Consider the following 13,188-nt stretch of genomic DNA (forward strand, 5'->3'; position numbering starts at 1 on the left):
GGGAAAAAAATTGTCATTTCTCGGGTTTTCACGGGATCCCGTGAAATTTTCAAAAACTTGAAAACAAAGCAAATCCGATAGATGTTTTTAAAACTATGCGCATTTTATGTATATTCATCTGGTAAATGAATAAAACCAAGATGTGTAAATATGACTATGACAGTTATTATAGATAAATTTGACTGGGATGTTTGAGATTTAAACTACGTTTATTTGGCTTTCTCAGTCATGGGAAAAAATCAAAACGGTATGTTTTGCTTTGCCCGACGTTTCGGCTCTTTTATTGGGCCTTTTTCAAGGGTATACTAAAAATAGAGAAACATTTTAAAACACTTTTCTACACAACATATAACACAATACACTCTTACGCTGTCAACCGTTTTTTGTCAATTTTTAACAATGATTGCCGTTTTTGGATAGGGAGCTTCCTGTACATCTAAATAATTGTAACAATTTACTATTAGCAAACAAAAAAAGGTGAGATAAGTTGATTGGACTTACAATTTTACACATAGATTAATAATTCTGGGACACTGAGACACTATGGCTATTATCAACGACTTAAACTACGCTAGACGAGAGACGAACATGTGTAATCTATGTGTAAAATTGTAAGTCCAATCAACTTATCTCACCTTTTTTTGTTTGCTAATAGTAAATTGTTACAATTATTTAGATGTACAGGAAGCTCCCTATCCAAAAACGGCAATTATTGTTAAAAATTGACAAAACACGGTTGACAGCGTAAGAGTGTATTGTGTTATATGTTGTGTAGAAAAGTGTTTAGTTTTTAACGTTGATGTTGAAGAAAAACTTGACCTAAACCAAAAAAAAACTTATAATAGGCAAGGATGGAAATCTAGTGATCATGACAAAATCCACGATGCATCGCGGTTGTTCTTTATCGTGCGATCATAGCAACAACGATTAACCTTTTGTCGTTAAGTAATCACAACAAACTGCGCTCGCCGAATAATGCATCGTTCTGCATGTGCGCTAGCGATAAATTGTTCGCTAGTCAAAGTTTAATTATTTTGAGAATTTCTTCGTTTTTCCTTTGTGATTTGCCTTTGTACATGCTATTTATGATTCTAAAATCATTTGCACATGGCCTGCGCGAAAAACAATAGCGCGAAGGCGGCATGATTCGAGTTGATCGCAACTTGTAACAACATCCGACAAACTCTTTGTCCCGCGACAAACGATGCATCGGATGCTTCATGTATCGGTAAAACGCACGTGTAGTGAAGTGCTTAAATCGTGCTGCTGCAACAGCGACGGCCCTCTTAGACCGTTCAAATACCGTGTTTTTTGTCGCTTGAGACGATTTTTTTCCATCCTTGATAGTAGGTATTCTAAATAGCTAGAGTTTTCGATACTGGTACAACATCGTTTAATGTCCAACTATCTCCAAGAGAACATGGGCAAACACTATGACCGATTGAATGACTTGGTTGCTTTTCCCATAGTAATACCCATATAAACTTTAAAGGGCTTGTGCAGTCTCAGTTTTCATCCAAATGAGCTCAAATTTCAGGAGGACACTCAGAATTTGATCTAGAATCGAATTAGCGGTGTGGAGCAAAAACGATTTTTTGAACCACTCTAATATATATAGTACTTCATCTATATATATGAGAGTGGTTCAAAAAATCGTTTTTGCTCCACACTCAGGCATAATTAGGTAAATATTGAAGAACTTTTAATTTGGTACATGCTCAGGAATGTTTGACGAATTTAACTGTGAAATATGATGAAAACAACAAAAGTTCTTAGTCATCCAGGAACTTCCGGAAATACAGTCCGGATTCACTGATTGTTTGACAAGCGGTACTCGTTCAGTACACTCATGTCATTGAGATGTTTAAATAGTTGTGTTCAATAGACTGCTTTTTATTCAATAGAATCCTGGAATATATATGTCATAAGATCTACATCCGTATACGGCCGTGAGATGTGTCATATTGATAGATAGCCTTAATTTGATGTGGTTCTTGGAGGATCAATATCATCGTTACAAATAATTACAATATTATAGTTTTTTTTTGAATAGTTAGGAGTACAATTAAAATGAAAACTCAGTGTTTCATATAAGGAAGGATTGAGAGATATATGCCATAATTCGAAACAATCAATGAACAACTGCTTATATAAGTAGATCTCTAGGATTGTACTCCATGGAGTTCTTGTAGGATCAAGAACATTGGTACGAATCAAAACGTCTAAAGGTCTGTGTCATAATCGAAACCTATCAATAGACCACTGGTGTTACGCTTATAGATCCTGAGGCCTATATTTGATACTCCGTTTAAGTAAATCAATGGTTAAGAGTGTTTGACATTATTAAAAACCATCCAAATACAACTGCTTATGCTGAAAACCTAATCGATTGGTCACCACCAGCTACTGACCAATTGATTAAGTTTTCAGCTTAAACGGATGTTTGGTTCTCCAGATCCGAGCTATTGAAAATTTGAAGTTTGGCTTCGATTCATCTTCACCTTAAGATTAATATTCACGCCCATCCCATGATACATAGCTGTGCTAATGCACGCATAAACCTTAAGGTATCATTCAAATATTACGTAACACAATAGGGGAGGGAGGGGGTCTTCCGTAGTGTTACGGTCCATACAAAAATTTTAAATTTTTGATGCAAAAGCTGTTACGTGGGGGGAGGGAGGGGGTCTAAAATTGTCAAATTTTGCGTTACGTAATATTTGAATCATCCCTAAGATAGATCACTAAAAATGCTATTATCTATGATACCTACATCATAATGATTATACAAGTAATTTTTTTCCTCGTGCTTGTTTTAAAGATTTGCATTAGTGTTTCCAAATGAAATAACCTTGCATTTGTTTTTTTTTTTCTAGACTCCACTGCCACATCTTTTATAGATGCACCATTTAGCCCCATTCCAAGCACCGCTAGACAGAGCATTTTGCAGCAAGACAGAGGTGACGCCGCTGGCAGCAGCACTCCCATTCGCAGCCAAAATGCAAAACAGGGTCCATATCAGCTTAACACCAGCACACCAGTCATTCATCTAGGAAGTCGCTCAGGTAAAGGCTCACGTAACTCCTGGGCCATGGATTGCTCAACTCCCAACAATAGCACACAACCGTTGGCGGGTAACGGTTCTCGTTATGACTCACGACGAAGTCACGACCGATCCTTCGGCAGCAACACCAACACTAGCCGCCAGACCAGCTCACCTTGCTTAGGTGACTTCATTACCCATTCGCTAAAATCGAAATCGCGAAAATCAACTACTGCCAGTGCGAATAACAGTAAAGATACTAGCAGTAAGGCGAACTCACTTTTTGTGGAGAATGACTTTCCGGGACTGCAAGCCTCGATGCAGTCGTCGACCCCCGGAAATGAGCAACAACAGCAACCGAATAGAAACAAAAAGCGAGTGACACCAATCACGGTCAGTAAGACACTCACCAGTCGACTTGGGGCATCCAGTTTTGAGCTAGATAATTCAGTCAGCCCAACAGAGGGAAAGTCCAAGCGGAGAATCGTCCCTACCATACTGAGTAGGTCGACCGCAAGCAGACACGATTTCAACAGCTCGTCCTTCAAATCGGATAACAATCTCATTAACTTGACTGAGGACAGCTTGGAATTGGACCTTTCCCAGAAGGACGAACGTGGCTTACTACGGAATTATAAGGATATCATAAAAAGCAATTTTGAGAGTGCTGAAGAGCAGAACCCGGATACTGGCAAAAAACTTCAGACTGTCCTTCGAAACACCTTCAACACGCCACGAAAGTTGTCCGAGAGCGCAAATATAAATCCCATTCGTATCGATTTAAGCCGCGTAACGAAATCGATTGCAATAGACCGGCTGGTTGCCGTTTACTCACTTCTTATCGACCTCAATCTCACGCCAAACATCCTGTCGGAGCTATCGTATTTAATCAACTTAGTTAACACTGAATTTGATCCGTTCGAATCAATGATTCCCATCGAAAACGGAGAAACCGATTACCAAAACCTGTTGAAGAACCTCAACAATTGTGTTTACTTTGCGATGGAAGTGCTGAACCGACAAAAAGTCCTCCTCGCGCTCCTGGACAGCATCACGCTTAAGGTGCTGATTGAAAATGAACGTATTGCCAACTTGAACCAACAGCTTCATTGCTATTTGAAGGAAATTCACGGCCAGAAGCTTCAGCTCGATAGTAACGGGCAGCGGCTGTTGGATGCTTCAGCAAAATTCTCCAATGCCTCTTTCGGTAGCAACGTGCTCTATCAGCAGGAGGCCGATACCAAGGAGCACTTCCCATCAGACAAGGAATTTGGGGCATTCAAGAAGCAACGGGATGCCTTCTGCACGATATACAGGTGAGGGTGATTTAAAGTTTTTAAATTTACATTATAATCTTTGGGTTTATGCTTGATCTAGGTATTATAATGTCAAATGATAATAAGAAAAAAAAAGTTGATTCATAAGAGTAATGTTCTGAACAGTTGGCTTCACGAGCGTATCCAGAGGGAAGGCAATTTAATATTCAATGCAGAAGATCTAGTTTGATTGAGATTAATATTTCGTTTTAATACTTCAAAGACTGTCTCCAGTGTTCAAATTTATTAGAAATTGTTTAATGATGAAATTTTTGAAATCCCAACTAAAAATCTAGTTTTTGCTGAAAACTATTAAAATAATTCGCAAAGATTCTACAACGGATTTTGCAAGAAATCTGCCATAATTGTTGCTCCAATTCCTTCAAGAATTACTGCAGTATTTTTCTGGTAGTAATATGTGTTTCTAATTTCATCAGAGTGTCTCCAGATTCCAGCGATTCCTCCAGATATTTGTCCTTTAGTCGATTTTCTTCGCAATTTGGTATCTCAACTTCGCAACTTTTTAAATCCAAAAACAATTGATTCATGATAAATTCAACATCGAAGCATAAGAATCAATCGATATCTATTTATGAATTTAATTTTATAATGATTTTCATAGACCTATAATGGTGTTTATCATGTGTGTTTCAACTTTAACTTTTTTTTTAGGTAACGCCAGCTAGTGACCAATCGATTAAGTTTTCAGCTTAAACAGATGTTTGGTTTTCCAGATTTGTGCTCTTGAAAATTTGAGGTTTGGCTTCAATTCATCTTCACCTTAAGTATAAAGTGTTTTACATGTTTTCGGGCTAAAATTTGACAAGGAATCTGATTATGTGCATTTATGAAACATATGAAGCGATTTCAAGAAGTATGGAAAATTTTGAGGTACGGTAAAAACCGAGATTAGATCCGGAGGGTACATCGTTGGTACACGCTTGTTCCGAAAAAATCTGAACGATTTGCCTAAATTTTCGAAAAATCGACCACCTATTTAGCAGGATCACCAAAACGTGAGGTCCGTTCAAAATCCCGCGGGGTACGCTATGGTATGCATTTGGTACACTCACGATATGATATATTTTTTTTAATTTTTGTCAAAAATATCCTGCTGGATAGATTGACATGGAAGATATTCTAAAAAATAATAGGGGTAATACTGAAATAAGGCGGCGTCCATTTATTACGTAACGCTAAAATTGAAATTTTTTGAACCACCTCCCCCCTCCGTAACGCTTTTTGTATGAAAAAAAATAATAAATTTTTGTATAAGCCGTAACGCTAGAGCCTACTCCCCCATCCCCCTAGAGCGTTACGTAATTTGTGGGTGCCGCCTAATCCGTAGACTGCAATTGCGGATGGAACTAGAAAGCGAATACATTAGACCAGGCCTGGCCCAACCTTTTTGAACCGCGGGTCAAGACTCAGAATAATATTGCGCGGCGGGCCAAAGCATTACCAACATCTTTGTTAAACGATTGATAGAAATAAAATTTAAAAAAAATACAAGATTATCAATCGCTTTTGAGCATCTGAGGATTCAGTAAGCATCCCTCTGACCCATGTAACATTGGTAGCTGAGTAAAGGCCCAAACGCAATGATAGCGGAACGGCAACGGAATGCGGAACCGGTTCGCCAGCATGAATCACACCATCTCGACTGAGCTGTCAATGAATTAAAGTGAACCAACACTGAGTCGACTAGCATACTATAGTTCATACTGGCGAACCGGTTCCGCTTTCCGTTGCCGTTCCGCTGTCATTGCGTTTGGGCCTTAACAGTTTATCCAGCTGAAAAGAGGCTGCATAAACCGCTTTTTAGCTGAATAAACTGTTATTCAGCTACCAATGTTACTTGGGAAGTTTATATAATGATCTTGCGAAGAAGTTTTATCCAAGACTACGTCAGAATACAAGCTCAACAATCGTTGAAAATCTTGCTCTAAATTTTATATTAGAATCATGTCGAAGATGTTATAAGCTTGTCACTAAGAATTTTGTTACAATCCAACCCAATATTGTTTGAAAATTCTGCCGATGGATATGTGAGAATACTACTTGACGTTTAGGAAAAATCCAAAGCAGAATTCTGTAAGAATTGTTTCTAGGATACCTTCAGAATCTTCATTCTAAAATTCTGTTCCTGAATCTATGAGATATCTGTCCAGGATTATATAAGAATCTGGACTAATTTAGCAGTTTTCAATCATAAAATATATTAATTTGATTGAAATTCACTTTTTCTTATAAAATTGAATAAAAATATAGCAGTGAGTGCTTCGTGAAGCCCAAGCAGGACAGTTCGGTTTTGCGTCGTCCGATAGATTTGGCTCACGGTTTCGCGCGTGTTTTCGTCGCTGGAGTTTTTTTTCCTGTTTTGGAGCGTCTTGCTGGATAGTGCTTCGCAGCCCTGTCGTCCTGCTTAGTCGCGCTTAGTCGACGACTAGGAAGCTTTTCTTTTCCAAAAACAAAAAGGTTTCTGAAATCAGTTACAATCTAACGCCCTATAAGGCATCAATCGAAATTGCCAAACCCGGAATCCAAATTGCGGGATCAGGTGCATATTAACGTCTTGTATGGCATCAATAAAAAATGTCCACGCCCTGAAGTAGTTTGGCTCTTTTTCATCAATAAACATTCCCAGCTGTATCGAAGCCCTTGAGTTATATGCCATGTCTCACATAGATCAGCTGCATCTTGACGCCCTCTTTTTGAAAATTCCAAGCTATATCAACACCATGGAGTATGTATTTGTGATCCTATTGAAATCAAGTGCATCTTAACGCCCATGTATGACATTTTTTACCTTGTTTTACGTATATCAGGTCATCTTAACGCCCTTTAGAACATTAATTCAAACTCTAGGCTGTATCAACACCCTGTATAAATCTGACCTTGTCCTAATTGGATCAGATCTTCTTAACGTCCTGAATAACATCAATAAAATACATCAAGTTGTATTAACTTCCTGGGAAATTTTACCATGTAGATCAGCTGCATCTTGACGCGCTGCAGATACATTGAAAATTCCAAGATATATCAACGCCCTGGATTATTTCATTCCTAATAAGCTCAGATGCTTCTTAACGCCCTGAAGTAATTTGACCTTATCTAGTGTTGATCAGGTCATCTCAACGCTCTTTAGGATCAATTGAAAACTCTAAGCAGTATCAACGCCCTGAATAAATTAGACCTTATCCTTTTAAACCAGGTTATATTAACGCACTGTATAACATCAATAGTAATTGTCATACTGTATCCACCTGTATCAACGCCCTGAAGTAAATCATATTCATCTCATGTAGATGCATTTTAACGCCCCTTAGGTTATACATTACAAATTTCAAGCTGTATCAACGCCGTGGAGTAAAGCATCTTAACGCCCTGTAGGACATCAATTGTCAAGATATATCATTGTCCAGGTGTAATTTGACCTTGTCTCACGTAGACCATGTCATCTTAACGCCCTGTTCGATGTCAATAGAAATTGTAATGATATATCAAATTTCTGGAGTACTTTGACCTTATCTCACATACATCAGATTATCTTAACGCTCTTTAGGACATCAATTCTCCAAGTTGTATCAGCGCCCTAAAAAATTTGATCTTGTCCTATTTACATCAGCCACATCCTCACGCCCTGTATGACATCAATAAAAATTGTAAAGATATATCAACGCCCTTGTGTAATCTGAACTTGTCCCACGTAGATCAGGTCATTTAAGCGCCCTTAAGGATATCAATTGAAAATTACAAGCTGTATAAACGCCCTGAAGATTTTTTTTCTTTATCCTGTTTAGATCAGGTGAATCTTAACGCCTTGTTTGACATCAATAGAAATTGTCAAGATGTATCAACGCCCTGAAGTAAATCGATCTCGTCTCACGTAGATCAATTGCATCTTAACGCCCTCTAGGAGATCAATTGAAAGTTTCAAGCTGTATCAACTACCTGAGGCAATCTTACCTTGACCCATGTAGATCAGCTGCATATTGAGTTCTTTTAGACGTACATACATTGAAAATTTCAAGCTGTATGAACGCCCTGGAGTATGTTTTGTTATCCTATTTAGATCAGGCAATTTGGCGGGTCCCAAGTAATAGCCCTTTTAATTTGAAATGACCCAGTGACCCACTCTGAACATAAGTACATACCAGAATTCCCTTAGCCAGTTTCAGAAACTAGATATATGTACGAGTATAAAAAATGCTTTGCAATCTGTTAAGTATTCGCTGAGCGGTGAAGGTTTTGATGTTCTTGCTTTCACTCAGGCCTATATGAGTAAAAGCAAGTTTATTCAAATTTTTAAAATTTCATATCGTATACAAAAAGTTTCTACATTTAACATGTGATAAAATTCGGGGTTCGTAGATATTTTTCTCCTTTACTCAGCTTGTAATGGAAAAAAAATCCATTCCTTGAAAATTTTCCGTCGCAACTCGTCTACTGATTAGTAATTACTCGTTTGTATTGAAGAAATTTCGGGTTCTAGTTTTTTGACACCTAGTGAGATCTACACATAGAATCACATGGACTTCAACGGGGTTACGATTCCTATAAATTAAAAAAAGTATGGTCAATAAACTACGATTTGGAGGGATGGAGCAATTAAACATAAATATTAAATAGCGTGCTTTATGGATAGCTCTTAATTGTTTCACTTGCAAGTAAACGAACGAGTTATTGAAAGAAAAAAAAATCTTGGAAGCAATTGAAAAATTTGCTGAAAGGAAAATTAATGAAAGTATACTAGAAAACCGAAGTAAATACTGTTAGCTGAATAATAGTTTATTCAGTTGGAAAGTGTTTATATGAACAGCCTTGTAGCTGCATAGATTGTTATTCATCATCAATCTAATTTCGAAAAACCCATGCAAGTGAATTTCATAAAATTGAACGTTACCCAAATTTGCAAGAGAACGCAGTAGACCAGTGTTTTCTAAACTTTTTCGGACTTTGTCCTTCGTGACACCAATCAATACTGAAATTGCCCCTTGGTGTAAACATCACCTGTTTCGTATGTGAAACAAAATTATTTTATAATTTTGACATACGCTTTAGCATAAGTGAAAAAATATCAACCGAATTATATCAGGAACCTCTTCTTCTTTCTGGCGTTACGTCCCAACTGGGACAAAGCCTGCTTCTCAGATTAGTGTTCTTATGAGCACTTCCACAGTTATTAACTGAGAGCTTTCTTTGGCGATTGACTATTTTTGCATGTGTATATCGTGTAGCAGGTACGAAGATATTCTATGCCCTGGGAATCGAGAAAATTTCCTTAACGAAAAGAACCCTCGACCCTCAGCATGGTCATGCTGAATAGCTGCGCGTTTACCGCTACGGCTATCTGGTCCCCATCTGGCTATCAGGAACCTCATAAGATTTGATGAAATAAGTGAGAGTTTGAGGCTGAAAAAATCTTCAATTCATGTGTTCTTAACACAGTCTATTCATTGTCTTGTTCATATTGGGCCAATTTTAGCATACATACACATAGCATACATATGGTAGCAACAACAATTCTTTATCAACTTTTTAAAGGAAGTAACATTTTCATTCTTTCGCTAAAAATAGTTTGACAATTTAAAAAAATAGTCATGAATGTTTGGAAATTGTTAGATCCACTGATACATCTAACGCAAATGTGACGAAATATTCAGCAATCGTCAACTATCATTTAATTTGAAATTACTTTAAGCTCGACATATATTTTAATAAGGCGCTATATTTGGCTGCAGACCTGCATTTTAAGAACCAAAAACAATGAATCCTTTCTAAGTTTCGGGGGATTAATTTTTCAATTATTTTTTTTTGTTTGAAAAAATATCACAAATTTCTCCAAACCAGCCAAGTTATCACTCTCAATTTGTGTGATTTGAGTTATCGTTGAACAAAAAAATGTTTTAGCTATTTAATCACATTTTTTTGTCAAAAATAACGCTGCAAATAGAAGGGTGAATTAAAACTGTTTTTAATCAACTTCTAAAAAATCCTTCAAAGTTTTCAAGAGAAATCCTTTTACAGTCTCCGTTTTGAAATTTGCTTGAGTCACTAATCATGCTTGTAAATGATGAAGTCAAGATGAAACCTTAAATGGTAAGATAACGTTATGATGCTTGAATTAGGAAAAAATGTCCAGAGTTGTGAGCTAATCAAGTATTTCTTGATTCATTTTTCGATTGCCATTTATCCAAACGTTGGGATATTTTTTTTTCATACAAATCAGTTTCTGATTTTCAGAGAAAGTATAAAAGTACATAATGATGCTCTAATTCAAGTTCTGTTTATCAAATTAATGTAGCAGCCTTCTGGAAATTATTGGATTTTTTTTCGAACGTTTTATAAAAGATACAACGCGTTTATTAGATTGAATTTTTGAGTAGCGTTTCAAAATTGTTGCTACATAGTTTCTCTGTTGAAACGTTAGGTCAGTACGAAACAGATGATACATATATTTTATTTTATTTATGAATCAGTTCCATGTTATTTATTGGACATTTTACCTGAGCAATAATTTGTTAATTTATTTGTACGAAATTTTAGTTCATTATAAACTTGAACATTTCTTATGAATTTGAGCACCATCTATATAACATTAATATCGTCTATTCAATAAGATCTAGAATGGGATGCATTAATTATCATTCAAATATATTTTGAGCTTGTACTGGTTGAATGTTTATCGGAAAAGGTATTCGAAATGTTGTCAAAATATTCAAGGAAAAGAATTTATTTCTAATCAAAACTAGCTAAGTTTGGGTTCATTGAATCTAAATCAACTTTCAAAAATCTTACAGCTTATTAATAAAGCGGTTAATTTTCGAAATATTTTATACTGAACCACACTAAAGCCTAAAAGTTGAGTAGTGTGTGATCCTTTGACCGTGACGCTTGCTCCTGCGGGAGCGGGTGAAGCGGTAGGACAGGATCAATCTTGTTACGCGCGCAGTGCAGTAGGGGAAGAAAAGTGGCGTGATCCGTGAGATAATTTAGTAGTGTGTGATCCTTTGACCGTGACGCTTGCTCCTGCGGGGGCGGGTGAAGCGATCATGTTATGCGCGCAGTGCAGTGAAAAAGTGTATAGTATTTGGCGGTAAGCTCAGTGTGGTGACGGAAAAAAAAGAGCATTACATCCAGGTAAAATCGTTCATTATTATTATTTACTCACCTATTACCATTTGAAACTAAATACGTGCCAGGGTCGAAAATTTAATTTTCGATTTGGGAAGTGTAAAAACATTTCATATATCCATTTGATATCTGGGTGTTTTTATGCGGGGCTTACTGTATATGAAAATGACCTCAGAATGTGTGTGTATTTACTGCCATTCTTGAAATGGGTCGTTGGAATTTCAGTAGAGCTATCACCTTTCATCTCCCGGGTTAAAATTGTCTGCAGATATAAAGATATCGTAGGGTACCAAATATACATGCATACAATTTTCTTCCATAAAAGCACTGCCGGTCAGTGGGAGATGGATTGTATACACACACACACACACACACACACAACCACACTAAAGCCTAAAAGTTTTGGCCTAAATTTTGGCTTTCTTGACACTTCATACATAAGGGTACGGGTAACTTCTCCAAACCGATCGACTACAAGCCGAATTATAGTACAAGTTGTGGTATACTTTCAGAATAAATATTTGAACTGAACAATCCTATGTACTTGAACTCTTTGTTCCACATTTTAATTGAATTAGAATACAAACTGAACTCGAGCAAATGCATATGTGTTGAAGTATTAATGAAATTTTCTTATAGGGCGACCTCATTAACGCCTGGAAGTTGGTATTTTTGTTTAGTTCTAGATGTATCAAAAGTTTTAAACAAAAAGTGGTGTTCGTAAACAAAAATCTGCTAGATTTCATCAATAACACTTAACACTTTTCTCAAATCGAATAATAGATTATAGGTTCCGCCAAACCGACTTGTATATTTTCCCCAAAATATGAACTTATCTACTGCATAGCATTTACTTTTCAATTAATACTTTAAGGTCAACGTGACAACTGTAGGAAAGTGCTAGATGATTCAATAGCGAAATCGTCACGTCATTTGACCAGAATCCTAGCAAAGTTGGTCTCGGTTTGGAGTGATCCTAATTCAAATAATAAGAGTTGAAGTTCATAAGCTCTACTAACATTTGTCCAAATACACTTTCTAGTACTAGTTCAGTTGTTTTTTTTAACTATTCTGGAAGAAATTCACATATCCCACTCAGCTTATGCTAAACCTTTGATAAGGATTGCCGATTTGCGAAAATTTTTCACTACAAAACAAACAAGCCCACGCTTATGGTTGCTATACTTACATGTAGCCGTGCAAATCGAGTTAGTCAGAGCTGCTCAAAAACAACTCGTGATATTGCTCGAGATCAGTAAGCTGTCCCACCCCTTGGAACGCCCTCTGGGTTATTGTAACGCCCCCCTTAAAAGGGGACGACTAAGAAGCTAAAATTTTACGACGACAGGGCTGGTGCTTCGTGAAGCCCAAGCGGGACGGTTCGGTTTTGCGTCGTTCGATAGATTTGGCTCACGGTTTCGCGCGTGTTTTCGTCGCTGGAGTTTTTTTTTCCTGTTTTGGAGCGTCTTGCTGGGTAGTGCTTCGTGAAGCCCAAGCAAGACAGTTCGGTTTTGCGTCGTCCGATAGATTTGGCTCACGGTTTCGCGCGTGTTTTCGTCGCTGGAGTTTTTTTTCCTGTTTTGGAGCGTCTTGCTGGGTAGTGCTTCGTGAAGCCCAAGCGGGACAGTTCGGTTTTACGTCGTCCGATAGATTTGGCTCACGGTTTCGCGCGTGTTTTCGTCGCTGGAGATT

The 13,188-nt window shown here is 37.3% G+C and overlaps 1 protein-coding gene across 1 annotated transcript in view; it reads left to right on the forward strand.

Annotated features, from left to right (window-relative positions):
* Positions 1-13,188, forward strand: part of LOC5565687 (protein disks lost) — a 286,162-nt gene that overhangs the window by 132,719 nt on the left and 140,255 nt on the right. The window contains exon 3 of the mRNA XM_021844895.1: positions 2,877-4,359. Within this exon, the coding sequence (XP_021700587.1) occupies positions 2,877-4,359 (1,483 nt within the window). The remainder of the gene's footprint in view (positions 1-2,876; positions 4,360-13,188) is intronic.

This window comes from Aedes aegypti, chromosome 2, assembly GCF_002204515.2.
Source record: "Aedes aegypti strain LVP_AGWG chromosome 2, AaegL5.0 Primary Assembly, whole genome shotgun sequence".
Lineage (NCBI taxonomy): Eukaryota > Metazoa > Arthropoda > Insecta > Diptera > Culicidae > Aedes > Aedes aegypti.